This window comes from Sinohyriopsis cumingii, chromosome 16 (genome assembly GCF_028554795.1).
Source record: "Sinohyriopsis cumingii isolate HCF-2022 chromosome 16, ASM2855479v2, whole genome shotgun sequence".
In the NCBI taxonomy this organism is placed as follows: Eukaryota; Metazoa; Mollusca; class Bivalvia; order Unionida; family Unionidae; genus Sinohyriopsis; species Sinohyriopsis cumingii.
Genome location: NC_142976.1, coordinates 26943911 through 26967020, shown reverse-complemented (window position 1 = coordinate 26967020; position 23110 = coordinate 26943911). Strand labels below are relative to the sequence as shown.

At 35.8% G+C, this 23110-nt stretch overlaps 1 protein-coding gene across 1 annotated transcript in view; it reads right to left on the bottom strand.

Moving 5' to 3' along the window:
* LOC149780112 (uncharacterized) overlaps positions 1–21083 on the bottom strand; it is a 140425-nt gene extending 119342 nt beyond the window's left edge. The window contains exon 1 of the mRNA XM_089936885.1: positions 20888–21083. Within this exon, the coding sequence (XP_089793011.1) occupies positions 20888–20912 (25 nt within the window). The 5' untranslated portion in view covers positions 20913–21083. The remainder of the gene's footprint in view (positions 1–20887) is intronic.
* Between the last annotated feature and the right edge of the window lie 2027 nt (positions 21084–23110).

Here is a 23110-nt window from a genome sequence, read left to right as displayed (position 1 = left end):
ATGAGTCATGTGATGGACATACTGGTGCAAATCAAGATCAAGGCAGCATGCATTCACATTCCAAGAGGCAGGGCACCAATTGGAAGATAAAAGAAACTAAAATAATGACACGAGGATATTAAGCTAGCTAGGGGCAAACAGGGCATATAAATAGGATGAATTTTAAATATCAAAGAAGCAGGGCAACTGCAACTAAATTTGTAATTATAAGAAAGGTACAAAATACATTCAATTCATTCTCAAATCGAAAATTCATCTGGAAACACTAAATTTAACTTTTACGCAAAGGTGCAAATTTTTACCAATTATCACAATTTTTGTACATTGTTTTGCACCTGTGACAATACTGCACCCATTACAAGTATTTTGTGTGCACATGCCCAAAAACTGTTTAATGTGCATGAATTCTCGAATCAAGAATGAAAGCACTAATGCTACCAGCTCGCAAAATCTCTGGCTGACATTTATTTGGGTGCAACTGCTGCAAAAAGTATCTTTCATGTGGAGTTAAAATGATTAACACTCGATTAGAAAAATTTTGAGCTGAAATAATTAGCCAAATATTTTAACAGGAATATTTTTTCTCTCATAATGACCATGAATTGAAGTTGCACTGTCTGGCAGAATTTTGTATAAAAGAATAAATGTAAACATCACAATACTGTTTGGAAAACTGAAAACCTATTAAATCACATGAAATTTGAACAATAATTAAAAAGACAACTACAATAATAATTTGAATATTTTGGTCATTCAGGCAGTCTTGAAAACAATATGGCAAGCTGATGATGAACATGGTCTGGACAGTGGTTCAAGCAAAAATCAACACATCCATTCCACAAAGTAACTTAATTTGGAATTTTAGCAATAAGGATTAAATACTTACAATCTTGTAAGTCAGTATAACCTGGATTGTTTACACATTAAAATTAAGAAATAATTGAAAAATTGACTGTGTGCACAAACTGTTCAATTGATCCAACTTCAGTAAAGTTAAAACCATTTCTTAGAGATAAATAACACTTCCAAGAGAATTTTTTTTATAGATAATCCCTGAAAGTAACTGAACAACAGAAATATACTGCCCTTTATAACCTATATCCCATATTCTGCATGATCTGAACATTTCTGGTATTACCGAGTCTGAGGATAAATGAAGAAAGTAACAGCATCACTCAACTGCTCTTTTAGTCCGAGTCCAAAATACAATTTACTCAAGACTCAAAATTATCATTTAATTTGATTACTTCACTGAGTTTTCAATGTAGCTTGGAGTACTTTGTGTGTCTGTCTGTGTGCATGGAAACAAATATCAGGGTATGAAAAATGACAGTATAGATTTTATACCTTAATTAAAATTCATTTATAAACGAATTCTAAAAAAATAAATTTCTTAAATATTCAAATTAGAAAAAATTTCTATTCATTTCATCTCAAACTGGATGTATGCACTTGCGTATTTCAAAATTTAAGAGGTCATTGTAATATAGATGTTATTTACTTACTCACCTGCCATCTCTCTGGCAAAATAGTATATAGGTGAGATGAAAATTTATTACAAATGAGAATAAAAGAACACATCAGGGATATCCACAATAATGAGGGCACCCCAGTGTCTAAAAACTTTAACCAACCTGATCACAACATAGATTGCGTTCAGTATCAGATAATAGAAATCGTCCAATCTGATCCAGAAATCTCTAGTATCAACATTAATCAGAGAGGTAGAGAACTTTATTGGAGACACCAATTACATACGGTATTCTACAGCAGGTAGGGATCAACATCTCCATTTAAATGTGAGTAAAGGCATTTTGACTTAAAAGCAGATTCTTTATTGTTTACCATTATGGCTCTTCTGTATCATGTTGAAAATCAGAGCAACATTTCTCCACAAAAAGGGAGTCCAATAAATAGAAAACTGATGGTTTAATTATTAAAAATGAGTCCAGTCCATGCGGGACCAGAAATTAGATGTCCTGAAAAAAGGACTCTCACTATACAGAGCTCTGACCAATGTAGTTAGGGAATGGCCATACCAAAAAAATATGATAGTAAAAAGGGCCCAAACCATGGCACTGCACAACTCTTAAACAATTAATAAATGGAACTGCATGTTAAAGATTTAAAATGGGGTTGAGAGGTTACCACACTTGCATATACATGACGCAGGAAATAGTTTCCCAAGCACTTGTCCCTCAAAAAAGCAAGCTGCAAAGAGATACTCATCCCTGAGTCATGTCTACCACACTGATTAATACAAAACCAAGAGATAGGTGAGGGTGGGGAATACACAGTGCTCGTATTTACCAATCAATGCAATCTCAACACTGTTAGCATTGGCTCGACTCCACCGCCATCTCCACCTCTGCTAATATGGGTATGAGAAAGCTTGCCAGTAGATTTCCATGGGTTGGTGGTCCTTACTGGGATTTTCCCTGCATCTTCCTCCATCATTTATACTGGTTGATATGAATATTCCATCTTGCACTAAAAAGTGGCATTAAACCAAAAACAACAATGAAACCACACAAATCTAATGCAAGCTAAATTCAAAAAAGGGCCCAAACCATGAAAATGTTATGTTCTTACTGATGACAGCAAGTAAACTTCTAATTCATGGTCCCTTAGATAAATATATAAAAAGAGACAAGGCTTGTAACTCAAGAAATTGTAGTTGAACACACTTCCTATGATTACTTACTGTTTATTTGGAACTCTTTAGTGATCTAGGTGTTGTTTAAAGGTTTGCTTTATAACGAGCTCTTTGTACATCTTACAATATGTGGAATATACTATTCGGATACAGTACAAATGTGGGAAGTTAAGAGCCAGAAAATCTAAACATTTGTGCGATTTTTCATCTGGTCAAAATTGTAATGTTCCGTCAGCCTCAGGCAAAAAAAATGTTTCTGGTCAGAAGACCATCTCTGTTTTATGTTGCTGACCGTAGCACTTTTTCCCTCAGGGTTTAAAAAATATTTAAAAAACAAGAGCTTAGTAATTTATATATAGTAATCATTATATATATATATATATATATATATATATATGTATGTATGTTAAAACAAATATCTACCTACTCTTATTTTAAAGCAAGTGCAATAGGAAACATTTCTGGCGGAGGGCCTTCCCAGTACTTTCAAGACTGTAGCTTGATTGATACACTGTACCAATACTGTATGCATTCTTTCCTTAACTCAACAATTTTCTTCTGAGCAACTGTTTGGATAGTTGACAGTACATATTGATCTTGGCACATAGCTTTATACCATACGAACTCACTTCTAAGTCAAACTGCAAGCAAGAAAGACCTTAATCTGCCACAGCATAACATGATTGCCAGTCTGGGTTGTTATACTGATTACTCCAAACAAAACTGCACAGACCCAGGCCTGCCGGCACACTATGCAACAGCATATCTGGGTCTGTGCAGTTTGCAGTAAGACTCGTGTTATAAGCAAGTATATGTGATAAATTCAACACATGGCCTAATGTTTGTCTGCCAAGGTGTGCTTGGCCTAGCATGAAAAGCTAAATGCCTTTTTGCATTACTTAATTCTAATGAACCAAATCATGTATTCAGACACGATTTAGTTCTTCCATAAAAAAGCTAAAAAAAATTTTAACGGGGGTTTGTGTACCCCCCCCCCAAGGTCCAGGGGACCAAAAGGCCCCCGGCCATAAATGCATTTTACACTCATAAAAAAACGACTCCTGGTGCTACTAATGATAAAATAAACCAAACTAATCATTTGAAAAAGTAATAAACTTATCAAAAATGTTCAACTTGACTTCACTAATTTCACAATAATTTTAGTCACATGAATATGTTATCCAATACTATTGATGCTGAAGTTATTTCATGTGCATGTCAGTGTTCACATCATAATTAAGTCACAATAATTTCTCGATTTTTGCAGCAAATATATCATACCTCTCTCTTTTCATAACAAATCTGTAAAATAAACACCCAAGTACATTAACTGTATACAAATAATCCCATACATGCACGTGTCTTTTTCTCCAATGGACACAACCTATTGATATGCCAGTTAGCTCTTTTTGCAGCTTTGGCAAAGATTTCTTTAGTCTTCTTCTTTTGTCACCACTGACTTTTTTGGCTCAATGTGCAATCGTTTCTTTTCCTTCTCAATGACACTCTTTGTCCTTTCAAGCTGGTGCATGTATTGGCGACATGCAGTGCACATATTCTGACAGGGGGCTACATTTGTTCTCTCATGCAAGAAATCTTTCTTCTTATAGTAATTAACTGCACTTTTTCCAGATGCCGTCTGAGCTTCAATTTTTCCGTATGCAGCTTCTTTTTGTAGGTGCTGTTCCAAACTCTTCCAACCGCGACTACCGTAATTCAAATCTTTATTGCAGAGGTCACAAAATGCAAGTCCTCTAGCATTCAATTTTCTTATAAACTGAGCAACTAAATTTCCGTCAACTTTTCGCTCCAGGAATTCCCATTTCCATACATATTTTAAACCTTTATGTAAACTTTTCGTGTCATGGTGTCTCTCAACATGCTTCTTCTTTCCATTGCCATCAGTTTCCATTACACTTAGATTCATTGGATGAATTTAAACCCTTGACCAATCAGAATACTCGTTACGACAGTAGTGTGCTAACTAATACATGGAACAAATAATTTAAGGGTCATTGCGGAATGGGAGTGGACAGACCATTTTTTTAAAAACCGGATGGGAGATGATATAAAAAAAGGACTATATCAAGAAAAATCTGATTCAAGTCAGGAGAAAAGCGGAATTCTGCTTTAAAACGGAGAAAAATCATGTCTGTGTTTTATTATGACATCCTATTTGATTCTTTTTCACTAAAAATGGAATATAATTTCAAATAGTGTAGAGTTTTGTATTCTAGTTTGTTGACTTGGCTTGCTAAATATGTTGCAAAGATTCCAATCCTTTAAAAAGAAACAGAAATTCAATTCAACATGAAACAAATTGTGCCATATGATCATTGCGCACCTTTATTCCAATAACACATGTCAATAACAAACATAATTATAATGCAGCCTTAATTTAAACTATATTAGATGAATGCACAGATTTTATGAGGAAACTTATAAAAAACCTGGATTTTTTTAAACCAAGTCAAGAACACAACAAAAGCAAATTGTATTGATTTCAATATTTAAAAAGGGAATTTAGAGAACAAAATTAAATAATTAAAATCTGTTTATAATATTTTTTGTCTGCAATAAGGTGGCATCTAAAAATAAATTAAAACAAAAAATATGAGTGATGAGGGTTAGGAGTTTAGTAACCAAGAGTTATAGGTTTCAAAAATTCCCTAAAATACTCATCTTTGCAATGAAAAATTCACACATCTAAAGATGGGGGCCCCCTTATTTATTGATGGAATCATCCCTTGATCTTTTTCAAGGAAGACAGAATCAAATAAGAATTACTGTACAAGGCCAAACTAAAAAGTAAAAGAGTTTCCAGTAGGCCATGTATTCTTGTTTCTCACTGACAACCCTAGCACTCTGCCCCCCCCCCACCCCCCGCAAACAAAAAACTAAATCACATTAGATGCATATTTTTATTATAAAAAACCTGCCTACCATAATTTTAAAACCAGTGCAATAGGAAACATTTTTCTTGGCCTAAACATAAAAATGTAAACAAAACACCTATAATGCTGCATTATCGAAACCAATATCAATGAATCACGATATGTCCTATTTAAGAAAAAAACCTGCATACTTTGAACTATTTACATTTGGCAAATAGGGTGCATATACTGCAATTTGGCAAGAACACTATATGCATTTAACTTGCCCATATATGTCCCATTTAACACGCCCATACTGTTTTTGTGTCCATATATGTCTTAATTAACCTGCCCATAAAAGGAGTTGTGTTTTGAGAAGTACCATAGCTCCTGCCTGGGCTTTCCTTATCACCCAGGAGCTGGGTGATTTACATGGCTACTTATACATTACATACAACTGCGTTTAAAAAAAAGAAGGTATTCCTGTTAGGGAAAGTCTCCCAAGCCACCCCCACCCCCAGCAACTTTAAAACAAATGGAAGGCCATGCTCTTGTCCACCCTCACACTTTAAATTGCTTCCAGAAGAGTGATACATCACTCTCCCCAGTCTTATTGTTCAAAGCAAAAATTTCCATGTTTTCTGTGTGAACTTCTCAATTTTTGTCACAGATTTCAAGGCAGTTGCCTTCCACAAATACTGATACGTTTACAGATTTGGCTATTTTGATATATGTCATGTGCCGTAAATGATGATGTTATAAATCTTTTAGTGGGATGAAAGATGTCAAACTATGATGAAACATATTATTATTCCTAACAATTTAACTTCTTTGGTGACATCATCATATCAAAACCATAGATGTTAAAAACGTTAAAATTAAAATAAAAAACGTAAAAGAACTCATTTTTTTCTCAATAAATAAAAAACGAAAAAAACGTTCCAGTAGTTTTTAGGCAACACAAAAATCAATACTTTACTTATTTTCCAATGTATACACGCCTGGCCTACACTACCAGATATCAGCACTATGTTGTAGCATGTTTACGTAAAGTATCGTAGGCTAGCATCATAGATTCATTATTGATCGATATTTGTTATCTAGAGTATGACAGAGGACCGCCTGTATGGCCGATGATAAAAAAATGGAAGTACCAAATATAAAAAGTGCAAAAAATAAAAAAATGTAAAAAAACACGTTTTTCGAGGTAAAATAAAAAACAAAAAAAACGTTTTTATCATCTATGATCAAAACTGTTTATTTTTTGAAGATGCAAATTTACTTTGCTGACATTTATGTTAACAACCACTGTGGTTTAAAGCTGTAGTGATTTCACATTTTGCCGATCATGCTGATACAACATATAACCAATTATCAAAACTGCCAATACCAATGAGAGCAATTATTACATTATTATTTGTTTTATAACAATGACTGGTTCAGAAACAGAAACCTGTAAGTGTAATGCAAGCAGGTATTTTGCTGTGTGAGTTATAATGTTTGTTTATGCGACAAGTGAATTTGAAATTCTATATTTAAGAAAAACAGAAACCGGATAAGAAGTACATTGCTATTTATAGAAACCTACGATCACACAAACACAAAACTAGAAAAACTTTAAAACTGACACTGATAAAACTTATGGTTTGCCAATTTAAGATATAAATGAATGAAAATGTATGAAGCTAGTGTTTTATCTTATGTTTAATGATGCAGGTCGCCATTACTAGGTTTCAGTAAATGAATCTGGCCTGCGCCCCAAAACAGCCGCTTGCTTGGAACGCTTTAAGCTGGTGCAGACAAATAGCATCTAGCCAATTTGGCCAAGAAGGGGAACTGAAACCTATGAGCATTCCACCAGCCATATATGTCTTCTTCTCGAGGCAACAGAGGGCTGGCCAGATAGAATTCAAGCATCGTGGGTTGTTTTGTTGACAGTACAGACAGATTCATCATAGGCCACAGAAAACCAATCCCAGAGACACAACTTTGATGGTCCAGTGGTGTTTGTTCTAGTTTCAGTTTTTCTTTATTTGGTCAGAGGTTCCTCCAGCTTGTTAGCTGACGCAACTATGATGCATTCTGCTCCAAGCCATTCTTTGGATCTGGTCACAAGTAATTCTTCACTGAGTAGGCGATGTTTGAATCATGGAGCCAAGATGGTGGCCATAACAAGCTTCTTATTTCTGGCAATGTGTTGAGTGACGTCAACTTATCACGGTGCATTGTCTGAATACCATGACTTGCTTCATGCTTTCGAGCCATTTTCAGCATACATGAATGACGGATAATGATGTTTGGCTATCACTTACTTCCTTGGTCATGTCTGCGAATGGGCCTAACGTGTCCATAATATTGTTAATCAAGACCCACTGTTGGGCTGTTAGGCTAGGCAGGTCATAGAGAGTAGCGTAAGCCTCAAAGACTTGTTTTTGTTCATATAGCGAAACCAACATGTTGTATGTAGACTTCCAGAGTGTCTGGACATCCTGAACAAGGTTCTTATGGGCAACGCTAAATTTTTCCTGCTGCTCTTCAAGCTGCTGTTGTGCCAGGATGAGTGCCAGAATGTGCTGACTATGGAATGTGAGATTGCCAAAACATCTTTGACTGCTCACTGCGACAGAATGCCATCACTGACAACAAGCTTTAACCATGTTTGCACCTCCATTATGCAAAAGAACATGGATATGAGTTTTAGGAATGTTCCATTCCTCACACAATTTGTCCAGTTTGCTTGCCAAATATTCTCCTGTGTGGGATTCATCGAGAGTCATTGCTGCTAAAATCACCTGTTTCTGTTGAAAGTCTTCCATCAGCCAGTGTGCCGTAATACTCAACAAGGCTATGCCGATGGATGGGTCTGACCAAGCATCAGAGGTCAAAACTAAGGGCAAATTGGGCAGAACCTAAATCACGCACCTTGCTTTGTATTGCCTTATGTATGTCAGGTATCAAAGATGTAGAAAAGTACTTCCAACTTAAAATTTTATAGCACCGTTCTGCCCTGGCCCTCAGACATCGAAATCCAATCTCTTCAACAACAGAAAATGGTTGCACATCTACTGACACGAACTCTGCAATAGCTTTGTGCCAAATAACAGCTCTCAGGTTGTCAGATGCAAATGGCTGCTTCCGGTCCAGCATGGCATCAATAGTCCAAGTACGAGGAGTCGATGCAGCTGCTGAGGTTAACTGTGCAAAATCATTTTCTTTTTTATCTGCCAGAAACGGGCCATGTTCGACAATGTGCTTGCAGCGCAAGTGCTGGACAAGATTTGATGTCATATAGTTTTTAGAAACCTTTCAACCTCTGGAAATGCATTCTTTGTAAAGTGTGCAATTTGTTTTGGACTAGTCGACTGCATTTACTTTGAAGTAATTCCAGACTAAACTTGAGTGTTTCAAGTTCAACATTATGCATAGGCTTGGTAGCATATTTAATAATGTACAATTGCTAGTCGATATTAATAATCCAATCGATTCACGCTCCTGAAACCATGTTTTAAATCAAGTAAGTTAACATTAAGTTGTCCACGTGGCTGGATGGATGCATGCACCAAGCTGTGAGTCACGCACTGAAGCAGCTGCAGCTGGGGTATCCAGGGGTAACGTCGCTGCCACTGGCATGTTAATATCACTGCTGCATAATATTTGTATGTCAGCATTCAGCTGCTTCAGCATGCAACCACTATTCGTTGTTTAGCAGCATTGCAGGACTGGCTAAAGAACAGATTAACTATACTGAGTCGTAGTTTCATAGTAGCTGGAAATTTTGCTAGCTATATAATCTGTCTAGCTATCTGCTAATGTGTATGCTGGAAGTTCAACAGCCACACGAGGCCTCACTGGCTGGTTGGCTGCTGTGATTGGGATGAGTGCATGAATGGTATTGATAATCTGTTGTGTATGGACAATCAGCGGTAGTTTACAGCAAGTGTGTTGGAAAGTATGTACTATTAAGAATATATTGTCTTTCAATTAACTCTCAAATCAAACATTTATTCCTTAATTTCCAATATTTAATTCTGATTTAAAATTCAAGCTATGTCAAGATGAATGTTATGACTGAATTTATATTTTGGAAATTTGTTTACATCGGCACTGATTTTTTTTGCTAATACCGATTATCCCAATTGTTCTAATAATCAGCCCGACTATGAGTATGGCCGATTAATCAGTACAGCTTTACTGTGGTTCCTTTGCACTTGTGCATAAAATATTTTTATTAGCTATATGGTAAAAGGCAAATCAGTTCAGATGGTTGCATTTCAATGATGGAATCATCCAGTGTTTGGATAAAATGTTGACAAGACTGACGGAGAAGTTATAGTGACTTTAACATTGAAATAATCTGAGGCAAGCGAATAACTGACCTCAACATTATCATGAGAGCTGTTCACTGTTTTTCTGCATTTTACAAAATACAAGGCCTGCATATATGTCCTACTCGACTGACTGAAGCAGGAAACAACATGACACAGCAATGATGCTGATGCATGAACCCCAAAATGTTTGTCAATATAATCTTTATTGGGTGGTTATAATCCAAGCTGTAAAGATAGTGTTCATCCAAAATTAAGGATAAATTATATGTATGCATAGGTAGGTAGTTAGGTTGGTGGGTAGGTAGATAGGCATGCATGCTTGCATGTATGTATGTCAATCTCACCAAAATCAGATTTCCACTGTCCAATGTGAAAATCTGACAGAAGCCTCTTAGGGGTCATGTTCTGGTGACTTCTAAATTATCCAACAGAAATGCAGCTTGCAGAAATCTGAAAGTGAATTCAATCATTCAGCACAGTCTTCAGCCCTACAACTCAGCTTTCCAAGCATAAAGATACAAGACCTCATCTGGTTGGCTGATAAAATTAGCAATTATGGTAATAACATAGGTCACCAGAACATGGCCCCTATGTGGTCACTGTCACATCTTCACATAGGACAGTGAAGATGGATGGATTAGAGTTTAACAGCATGTCAGCACAATAATGGCTATATGGTTCCAATTTAAACTAAAGTTCCAAAAATGTAAAAACCAAGAATTGTACAAAAACCCTAGGAAGATAAAACATGATGAGGGAAACAGGCTTCAAACTTGATAACGGAAATGGGTTTCAAACTTGATAACAGAAATGGGTTTCAAACTTGACAACCAAAATGGGTTTCTAACATGCTTCCAAAATTAAGAATGTGACTGCATACATGTATTAGTATTTGATGGCACATCAGCACAATAATGGCTACCTGTATATGATGCCAATATAAAAATATAAATCCAAACATACAAAAGCCAAAATTTGGACACAAACCCAAGAAAGGTCAAACATTCCAAACAAGCAAGTCTGTAAAAACACAGTCAAAACACCAAAAGCACACAAACCCTAGGAATATAAACCATTCAAACAAATGCACACATGAATAGGGAAATGGGTTTATAATGTTCTTCTAAAATTATGAATCAGATGATCTGTACCCTTGTATCAGTGTTCAATGGCAACTAACCAAATATAGTGTCAATCAAAGTAAGGCTCCATACATGTAACAACCAATGCATAAACCATGGGTCTCAAACTCAAAATCATCACAAGGGCCACACGAGGATTAGTACATTGGCCTGAGGGCTGCATCACTGAAGGAAAAATCTGCATATCTGATTATTTTACAAAGTCCAGATGTCATTGCAGGCTGCAGGAAATAAATCCACACACCACATAGAGCCTGTGGACCAACAGCATGTTTGAGACCAGTGGTAAAAACCAAGAATAGCACACAAAAAACAAGTTAAACCTTTCCATATGAATTTTAACATGAAAAGGGAAAAGGGGTTTCCATTCTTCATTCAAGTCACAGAGTCAGAGAGTTCTGAGGTGCTGAATCCAATAACTTTTGTTTGTTCTTCTGGTTTAGAATTTTCAATTTAGAGTGTGAGCTAATGTCATTAAAATGAGGCTAGGGAAAAAGGTATTCTGCAATGAAGCTTTTGGCAAATACATGTATTTTGGTTAGCAAATTGGATCTATATGGCTTCATCGTCCAGTTTAATCTCTTGACACCCAGACACATACATACATGCGCACACACAAGGGATTGAATAAGTTTTGCATGTTACATGTATTAAGTACATCACATTTTTTTTATTTTGCATGTGAAGATGCTGCTTTGAATGCCAAGAATAATTTGTCCATGAATGTGTAAGAGAAATCACCAGTTTTTATACATTTTGGCATGTCTTGCATCATTTATCCTCATATGGTTCAGAGGATCCATTCACAGCCTGGTTTTTGAGGGATTTTATTTTGCTCTGATGAACATCTCTCAGATTAGTTTGGTCTGCTGTATTCTGTGACTGCATTATTTGGAGAAAGTTTTTTTGGGGTGGGGTTTCAGAACTAAATGATAGTTCCATGATTTATACCGTCAGTGTAGGAAATGTTTGTGTATCATATGTTAAATATCAATGAACCTGGCAATTCTGATCTTTTCCTTATTAATGGGATTGAAGTCACTAGCTCATCAAAAGAAACAAGAGTCCCATGAAAAGTTTGGTGCTTTACTGGGCAAAAGAAATTTCCAGATATTCAGGACAAGACCATTTCTTCCTTTTAACTTCATTGTTGAAACGATCTTTTATATTCTTCAGCAATAAAACCATGATCAAATTAGCTGCTGTGGTGGATATATTGGACTGCAAGAACAAACTTAAAGACCTAATAATGTTTCCTACCTTAAATATTCTCAGCATGGATTTTTTTTTTAATGTTTTCTAATTTCATGGTGTTTGTTTTTGTAATCATATCATTATATGTTTTTTTATCTTATAGGTGTTGTCTAATGTTGTAAAGCACTTACAGCTTCTAAAGATTAGGTGCTTTACAAAGTCCTCATTATTATTATTTCATATTTTTACCATTTTTTTTTTAGAACAAAGTAGACATCATTGGAAAATCTTTGATACAAAATGTGAGCCCCAAATTTATCTGGTGTCAGCAAGGCCAATAGTGTCAATGCATCATTGGTATCCCTCTGTCCCACATGCTGTAAGACAATACAAAATTTCTACAAAATTCAGCCCCAAATTTATCTGGTGTCAGCAAGGCCAATAGTGTCAATGCAACATTAGTATCCCTTGGTACCACATGCTGTAGGACAATAAAATATTTCTACAAAATTTAGCCACAAATTGATAAGCTTTTTCAAGAAGCCAAGAATTACTCATAACTTTGCGATCAGGCAAACCCTTTCATGTCAATTCATGTCAATGCATGACATTTCCAACACTGAATGCTATAATCCTCTGACTGGGTATCAACAGCTCTTTTCTGATTTGATGCACATCACGTTGCACAACTTCCACTATGCTATATGCATTGGCAACGCACAAACAAGTCCTAACGTAAATACATTATGTACTTGCTTATAAAACAAGTCCAAGTGCAAACTGTACAGACCCAGATCTGCCATCACATAATGCACCAGTAGATCTGGGTCTGTGCAGTTTGTTAGGAACAATCATTAGAACAAAATATATAGACCCTGGTCTGCAGGTACATTATGCTATGCAGATCAGGGTCTTTGTCGTTTGCAGTCTGACTCAACTTATAAGCAAGTAAAGATGGTAGCTTTTTCATTTGTTCTATCTAGTGAAATTAATATGTACAAGTAGAGTGTTTGGTGAAAATTTATCTTTGAACAGATTACAGTTACAAACATTCACAAGTTACATCCATGTGTGGGGACCCCAAGTGGCCAAGTGGTCTAAAGCACTCACCATTATGGATCACTGCCATGTCACCACTGTCAGTTTGGGTTTAAGTCTCAGGCTTATCCAATGTGGTATGCGAGAAAGCCTGCTGGTAGCTTCTCATTGGTTGGTGGTTCTTTCCAGGGTTTTTCCTGGGTTCTTCCTCCACCATTTATACTGGTTGCCATGTATAGCCTATCTTGTGCTGAAAAATGGCGTTAAACCATATAACAACAACATCCATGTGTAATGTCGATCTATGCCGATTTACTGGTATACTGATCCTGCCATATTCTTCAAATTTTGAAACTTGTTTTGCTTTGATCCAATTTTTTTTTATTCCTACTGATTGAGTTTCATGTAAAACTAAAAGCTAAAGTCTTTTACTTGAAATGTTATGTGAACAGAGTCAAGCAAGATATAAAAATACTCTGGAATAAATACCTGCATGAAAAGAGCAGCATGAGATTGCATGTTACAACTATAGTTCCACAACCTCCTCTAATCCCCCCCCCACTTATTTACATAGGAAAATCTTTATTAAATTAATTGCACCAAATTTTACAAAAAATTGTAACAATTTATTGCTTTGAATATAAATAAGCCATCTTCCAAATCTGTGACAGATGCACTTTTGAAATACTGAATGCCAAAGCCAAAATATACAGTAAAACCCATCTTGAAACACCAGAGTTATGAGAAATGATCTGACTTGAGAAACCCGATTATTAATTCACAGCCCTATCTATTATCTGTGTTATGAACAGTATTAAGTGACCACCTGTCTTAAAAAATGATGATCTTTGGTAGAAGGTGTGATGTTTCAAGACAAGTTCTACAATAAATGTCTTACAGGTCATGCATTCAAAATGGACTATATCTGTATTGGGTGTCATTTCTTACAATCCAATTACCCATATCTTTAAAAGGCAATTATTCAATTTATTTGGATTGTAACATATCCATATATCTTTGGAATGTCATTATTTACACGTACTTAGAAAAACATACGGCAAAATCGATGTTAAATTGCCTGTACATTTTGGACAAGGTCAACTTAAAGATGCGCTCCAATACAAACTGGATTAACGTTTTGCAATGGTGTCAAAATGAAAACAGCGCATCCTGTAAACAGTCATATCCTGTTATTTGTTATTATAAAATGTCTTTTCTTGACCCAGGTTAAGATCTGGCTATCATTATAAAAGTCCATAGTAATCAATAATTTTCATCTGGAAATTTTTTAATGACATTTAAGTTGCAGAACATTCAACAATCAGGAATGAATAGACACTGAATAGGCTATTTTAGTATTAAACTTAAGAACAAATAATATTGGACTAAATGAGTCAACATGACCATTTATAGCACCTTGCCCATGTAAGATATATGTTGCCACTTTGGTCATTATACTATTTACGTTGTATTTTGACCATTCAACTGCAAACAAACACAACAGAACTATACATTGTAATAACTTAGAGAGCCCACTATAGGGGTTTTCACGGTTAATATCTCCCCTTGAAAACACCAGAGGGCGTCAGTAACTCTGTTGCAACCGTGAAACCCCCTATAAGCGAGAGAACGGGGTACAGATGGATCTCCAATATGAAAAAAATCTCCTTAAAGTTATACATCAAGAAAACCGCACGGGGCGGGGGGAATTAAGGAACTGAACTGTTTAATGACTGAATCCTTGTTTTACAAGCATGTCGATAACAATTGGTAATAACGCGCTTTTTCTAATGAAGTTGTTCATTATTCTGTATAAATAAAATTTACTTTCAACTCATGTGGAACCTGTTAAAGACTGTTCAAACTGGTTTCAACAACCATCACATGTATGCAAAAACATCTGTGTAGTATGTCACTGCTTTTTGTTTTGTTGATTAGTCAAGGTTCCCAATTTGGTATTTAATAGTATGCAGCCAAGTCGGGAGTCAAAGTAGCCGGGAACTTGACATAAATGTTTATATACCCCACCAAACAAGATTTCTTTTTTTTTCAAAAACTAGTGACATTTATTTCATGAGATACCTACATCAAAACTAAATTTTTGTATTGTTCAGTAAGCATAATACTGATGTCATTTCATCGAAAGTAATAGTGAACCGTCTTATTATCATGAGGACATCTTTAAGTGCCAGTTCAGAAATTATCTGAAAATTGCTTACACAGTGGTCTGTATCTGAGAAACCATGCTTGTTATTTTATGAAGTATCTGTTTCGTTGCTTTGCTATCATTGATCAGTTATGAATGAGTTGGCTAATTTGACGTAATTTATGTTGCCATACACAATAACATTTATAACAGTGTTCAACTGATCAACTGAAATGAGTTCACCTGACATATGACGGTGGTCACTAGATTTTAAGTGTAGGATTTGCATCCCTTTGAACTTTTTTTAATTCCATCTCCTTTATTTGATTCAAAAGACATAATAAAAATTACAATACATAGGAGGCCAGCTTTTAATTCAGTGCACCAATAAAACAAATACTTCCGCAAGTCATTTATCAAAACATGGTTGGCACTTGATTAGTTTCTCAGAGAAATGCTTGCGGACATAGCTGTTAAGGTAGATTGACATATTTTATGTTTAAATACACATTGCATTTATGATGATTACACTTAAAAGCAACTAAAAGAATGAAAACAAATTTTACTTAATTAAAATTACTTAATTGGTCTTTAAACATTAATGTACTGTAAACACTAGGTGTAAGTGACATTTTCATTGATCAGCAAGTACAGTACTGTAACTAATGTCAATACTTATGTCACTTACACCTAGTATAGACAGTACATTAATATTAATTGAATATCTTTAATTACGGTGTACTAAGAATGTTGTTTGAAAAAAAAATGTAACCAATTACACGACTTCTAATTAAAAGTCAATTTCAAAATGTTGCGCAAAATTTCTGTCATATATAACGTTTTTGACCATAAAACGAGCGATAAATCAATGTTTTCGTTACCAATTTTGATTGCAACATTTTTAAAGTTCAAGAAATAGTGATAATTTTTAGAGGGGTAGATTTCTGGTTTTAAAAAATGGGATCCACACCTGCCCCGTGTTATAAGCGGATTTGCGAGTTATCAGGGCGCAAGTTATCGAGAGAGTGGTGTACTAGTAATGCCTAGTTTACTGTAATTACACTGAGGTAAATAATAATAACAATAATAATAATAAAAGCTACATTTTTTAGTTTCAAAAACATCAAAAATTGATTAGTGCCAAGTCAAAACATTTACTTCCAATTTTTAGTTCATCCCATCATAATGTAAAGTTGGAATTAACCATAAAATCAATGATCACATTGTTTTCTAAAACATGAGCAAGATGATACGACATTTGTCTTGTACATTTATAGGTTTGAGGGTTCATTGTTAGGGGTTTAATTTTTTAGCACATGTTAAGGTATACATGGCAACCAGTATAGTTTTGGTAGAGGAAGAATGAATTGACCCACAGAATGCTACTAGCAAACTTTCCACATAACCATGTTGGCTGAGACTCCAACTCATGTGGACAGAGGTCACTGATCTCATTGATCTGTAAAGGCAAGTAATGTAGACCACTTGACCACCCAGGTCCCCAACAAATTTCCAAAATATAAATTCAATGAATACATTTATAGTGATCGTTCTTTTAAAGTTTCGGGACATTTTTAAATAAAGTTTTAGAAACCAATTAAAAAAAAATTTCTAGTAGCAGTTTATAAAACATTTTTCTGACAAGTAATTACCATACATGTTTAACAACGGCATAGTAGCCACCCAGGCAATCCCAATCAGACAACTTTTTTATTGGGAGGGATCCCCATAAATCACGATCTGTACCCCCCCCCCCAAAAAAAAAAAGGATGGAGAGGGGGGAAGAATTTCTTGCTACACCACTCAAATTTAACCTAGGTACTGCCATTAGCTTCTTCTATAGTCATTCGACCATAATACATGTACAAAATGCGACTGGTGGAAGAGGTAGGCTACGCTCACACACACACACAAAACCAAATAAGCACAAATCAGAAAGCAAATTTTCTATATAGCTAGATGGTTGAAATTCAGCTCTGGAAATATTCAGTAGCACCCAGGCCCTCCTATCCCACTTGGCTCCCATTAGGGATTCCATCCCAAAGACCCCTCACCTGCTTGTTTACACCCCAAATACTGCAATGACTACAGTGGGAGGATAAACCTTCAATTCCCACAAGTGAACCTGTGTTCCATAGCATTATGTAATCAATTACAACAAGATGATGAGATCAGAGATGCTGATATGAGGTGATTTAATTCACAAATCAAATTAAAAATTTCTCACTCATGGACAAGAAAAACATCATTCAAAACAAAACATTTCTAATGATAAATCTTCATAACACAAAATGCAATGCTTTATCTGATAAGTTACTGGACCAGGGAGTCCAAAGGTCACCATAACATAAATGTTTATGGTGTCTGTCATATGCACTTACTACAAACAAATCTTGACTTTAATTACACTGTCAATTATGAACAATTTCAAGGCACTAAAGAAGGTTGACGGACATGGTGAAATTACTAATACACTCGAAATCCATAATTTTACTATAATGTCATCACTTCACTAGTGTTAAACCAAGAGAAAATCTGTCATTTCAGAAGGTGACTTCGTGTGGAAAAATGGGAACCAGCCTAGAAATGGGTGAACATAAAATAGAGCATATTTGGGCTAGGCTGACCAGGATTGGTTAATAGTGCAAGTTATGTTGTAGGAAAAAGAATCTTTTGAGAGCTTATCCTAGTTGTAAATGAAAAAAAAAACAGAGACATTGTTTTATTGATGGAATTTCAGTCTTGAGTTTGGAACACTCATTACTAAAATTAGCACCTGACTCTTTGGTGCGGAATTGAAAGCACACGTTTCAAACACATGCAGGTTCAGAAAATGTCGCAGCTTATATCCTTTCCTCTACACAGAAGCTGATATCCAGGTTTCATCTATACTGATAAATATAGGTTTGATCATGAGCACTCAAAATTTTTTAAGTTATTGAATTTTTAATATCATTGTGTTTGCATAGGTTTACTATGGGAACTGAATTAGTACCATGATTCCTATAGATCTGGATCTCTTACTGTGATAACGAACAAAAACACTGTTAGTCTGCCATTTTTGCTTTAAATTAAATATCTACTGCTAATACTGGGCCTACAAATCCACTCAATCAACTCTAAATAGTAAATGGCAAGTGACAATATCTGGCTGTGGAGTCTCCTAATTAATCAACAGATCCGCAAGTGGTGATTCAGGGTTGACCAGAGTTCCTGTTTAATTAAAAGGATGTTGTACCAAGAATATTGCGAACTTTGTTGTTGAAAGCTCCAACTTTCTACAGTAAGATGGTTTTCCATTGGTTTTGATGAGTTTATCATGTACTTCACTCTCGATCTACAGTACTTAAACACTGGCGAGAGAAGCCCATGTTGGTCTCAAGTCGTAATCACTTTCAACTGTCCTTAGAAGTGTCATGGATAAGTTCATGAAACAACGTTTTACATGATCAAATTCTGTTAATTAACATCAAAAGCTTTTAATACATAAGAAACGTTTATTATGGGCAAGAATAAACTGTTGTACCCGTCGGACTGGAAGAGTCAAATTTTAAAGATTATCAAAACCGTACCTATTCACCAAACAGCATCAGAAACATAAGAAGTTGAAAGTCATGTCATATTAATAATTGACAAAAATATCAACATTGATCGTTCATTTTGAGAAGAAAAAACACTTTGTAAATTACTGGGATAATTGGAATTTAACTTCTTTATAAAGTATCCTTTACATTTTTTTTGGGGGGGGGCTAACTAATGATTTCAATTGATTATTTGTTAATTGGCTGCATTTCTAGTAAAACTTAATTATTTCCTATTTTGATCTGCACTGTGTTCATCATTCTATTACTGACTGCATAACATGTGTTCTATCAAATTTGTAAAATAGAAGTATCACATACAAGGCACATAAAAAACAATTCAGGCTGGCTGACCATCACTGTTTTTCACTGCCCACTCTAGCACTTTTTTCCACCAGGGTAAAAGAAAAGAAAATTTTAAATTAAATTCCCAAAATTGGTTTGTGCATCTAAGTGAGTTGGTTTTGCCCAGTACTTGAAGCACTTAGTACATTTTGTTATTAAAAAACTGCCTAATATTAAAACCAGTGCGACAGGAAACATACTGTTTGCCTAAATATCATGGCTTATTAGAACATTTTGATTCATTTTAAGGGAAGCATAAGCACAATATTTGACTAAGACTGAAAATAAATGCAGTAGTAGCAAATGAAAGACTTCTTCAAACTACGCATAAACACTCTCTGAGATCTGTGATTTTAGTGTATTGCATTGTCAATAATGATATAAAGTGTATGCCGCACAGAGCCAGATTTGTGCTAGCCCAGTGATAGTATGCAAGGAATGCTTAAGTCAGTTAACTGGCTTTTGTTGAAGAAAGCGAATATAGCTAATCACATTTGGCCAAACGTTCTCAAACATATTCATTATAATAAAGAAAATCAAAAAGTCTACCAATTTTATCATTCCTTGGCTACCATCGCTCTCCAATCAATTTAAAAGGCACCCAACACAGGATGAAAAACTCGACCACTTGAATGGGCTTAGAGATACTTAAGTAAGGGAAGTGGCATTACATTAATTAGAGTACAACTAATGTATTTAGATTTTAATCTGTGTCAATACTGGCTGCCAATTATGTGCTATATTCTTGAAAATCTGGCCTCTAATTTCGGATTCGACTGCCCCCCCCCCTCCGCTCATAGCGCCACTTGTTCACGCAAAAGACCTCCCGCTACTGCATCATGCATATAAATAAATGTCAAAGTAAAGTCTTACATTGTAAGACTTGATAGAGATAGGGTCAGAAATGAGTGTTCCTTCCAGGAAACTTTTTAAAAACAAAAATATTACAGCATCTGCATGCCTCTCTAAACCTTTTTGAAAATGAAATAGACTAATTGGGGTTTTTTTTAAAGAAAATACAAAGATAATTCCACAGAGAAAACTGATGGACAATTGATGAAAAATGAGACTCCATGAGCAAAAGCTATAAGTTTACAATAAGAAAAATGTTACCTCTAACCTATTTATGAAGAACGAAAGGAAGGTTTATTTTCATACAAAACTCAATGATTAAGATGTAAACGTGACAAAAATATCAACTTAAAAATACTTTGGGTCTCCGCCTTTTAACAATAATGTCAAATCTGAGCTATATGTTGTTAGATGATATACAATGATTTTCATATCAATGAATCTCACCAACATGCCCCCCCCCCCCTTGTAAAAATGTCATTCAATGCGTGATTGCAGACAGATACTGACCAGTAACGTTCATGTTCTATTATGACTGGAATTAAAACCCCGCTTTTAAGAATCCGTGAACTTCTCGAACCTAATAATGGCTACAACTGTACTACGCTGTCCGCCGCTTGACCGCGGCGCTTGAATGCTTTGGAATCGGAGCAATGGCCAAAATGATTCGGGGGATAAATAAACCCTACCACCTACTGTAGGCCAAAAATAAAAGACCCAGGCAGAACTCACCATGTTTACTGGCGTTTTTTCCCATTTTCACGCACCCATCTCAGCTCAAAAAAGCTCGAGGAAGTGGAAATATGATGTAATCCAAGACAAAATGTACACTTTTCCTGTTTTGAAACTTTCTGATTCACAATAAATCCCGAAATACCTCAATAGCTTAGCTGAACGCTCTAACCCACTACTGAAGGCGGATTTTAGATCCTGTATACACACAACACAAGCTTGACTGTGGATGAGTCCATTATTCATTAAGGGAAGACAGCGTTTGAACATCGAAAGAAAATTCTCAAAACTAAGTAACTGATCTCTAAAAAATAATTCTAATATATAAGTAGTGTTAAATATAATATTAAATATGGCATTTAAGTTGTTGCTAAACGCTCATAAAAGTAAAATGTCTTGAATCTTTACTCTCACACCTCATTATAAATAGCGCAAGTCGGACAGAAGAGAACAATTTCATTGGGTATTATCGTCGCTTGCTTTGTACCGTTTTATTGGTTTCCATACATTCACCACAATTTCCTTTGATGTTGCCGATACTGAAATAATTACACTGGAAATGCCCGTGGCAGTTAGTCAAATCGAATAGTGTTTTTTCTCTTCATTTTGTCACAGGTTCGTTCACGCTTTTTATTTTCTTTGCTTTCCTTTGATCATAGAAATACTACGAATGGCCGAACCCACCTATCATTAACGTATGGGATTAGGCAAAGTGTCACCATTCTTTGAGTATGTTACGCTACTATTGTACAAATCCATATTTGTGGAAAATATAACCTTTCAATCGTGTTGAAAAGAAAATATCGAGACAGTTAGGGACCCATAAAAGGATACGAGTTAAATCGGTTTGCATTGAATACCCTGTAAATATTTGCAGATCAAACGGATGTTGAAGCTGTTACACTTAGATTGTAATCTAGTAATATAAACAAACAATAGATGAAACGTAATATAGATTTAATATTCAACAACTGGGATGATAACAGCAATAATTTCAGGCTTCTGTATTTTGTCGAGGTTGACAGTGTTACTGATGAATCTGTACCGCCGTAGTTATTCCCGTTCTTTATCACTGGCATCGTCTTCGTCCTCGTTGTAGCAACATTTGATGTTTATATTATTTTATTATAAAAACATTGTCTCTCGGTGGGTTGTACTTGCCCTTGACCCACCACGTGGGACATTAAAGAGTTCTAACTTTTTCCACGGATCGTTTATCTATCGTCAGTCTCCTATAGTACAGACCGTGAAGTGGCGCCATCGGACTATGGCGGCGATGGCAGAGGATGGCGAGGTAATATCAAATATAGGGTATGGTGGACACTTGGACACCTGCCCCGCACTCCATCTCCAAGTCATGTCCTTCCCACGGTTGCCGTGTATAAAATTACATGTGTTTAAATAAGCTATATATAGGTTTAAACCGTCTAATAAGTAATATGTGTATACTAATTATACACATCTAAAGGCCAGTTCAAGGACTGCGTTCAGGGCTTATTTACGGATCTGAAAGACCCCTTCCACCCTATATTAAGTTAAGAAAACCTTAATCCAGCCCGATGATGAGGAAAACGACGCTACTGATGTTGTGGAATTATTTTTGAATGAAAAAATTTATATTGTGCACATACGTGTTATTTGTTTAATCTATTTCGTGATGTAATATATGTTCTTATGAACTGAGCAATTTTTGTGGTGGCGGGTGGGGGTGTACCTAGAATGGGGCGGGGGAGGGTATAATAACATTGCTCCCCACAAATAATGGATTGAACGCATTTTGCATGTTATCAAGTACGTCAGATTTTGGGGTTTTCCATGTGAAGTTGCTGCTTTGAATACCCAGTACTTTCTCCCACAGGGGCCCCGAGAAACCGAGTAGTCTAAAGCGCTCTCCGTTACGGATCACTGCCATCTCACCTCTGTCTACGTGGGTTCGAGTCTCGGATTCAGCCAATGTGGGTATGTGAGAAAGCTTGCCAGTAGTTTCTCGTGGGTCGGTGTCTTTCCGGGGGTTTTCCCGGGTTCTTCCTCCACCATTAATACTGGCCGCCATGTATAGCCATCCTATCGTGTGCTGAAAAATGGCGTTAAACCCTACAACAACAACTTTCTCCCACAATCTGCTTAAAAACCAGATCTCCATTGTCCTACGTGGACAGTGGCGATCACATTTAATCAGATTGTTTCTACCATGACTGTGCTAAACAAATCACCGGTGTTTAT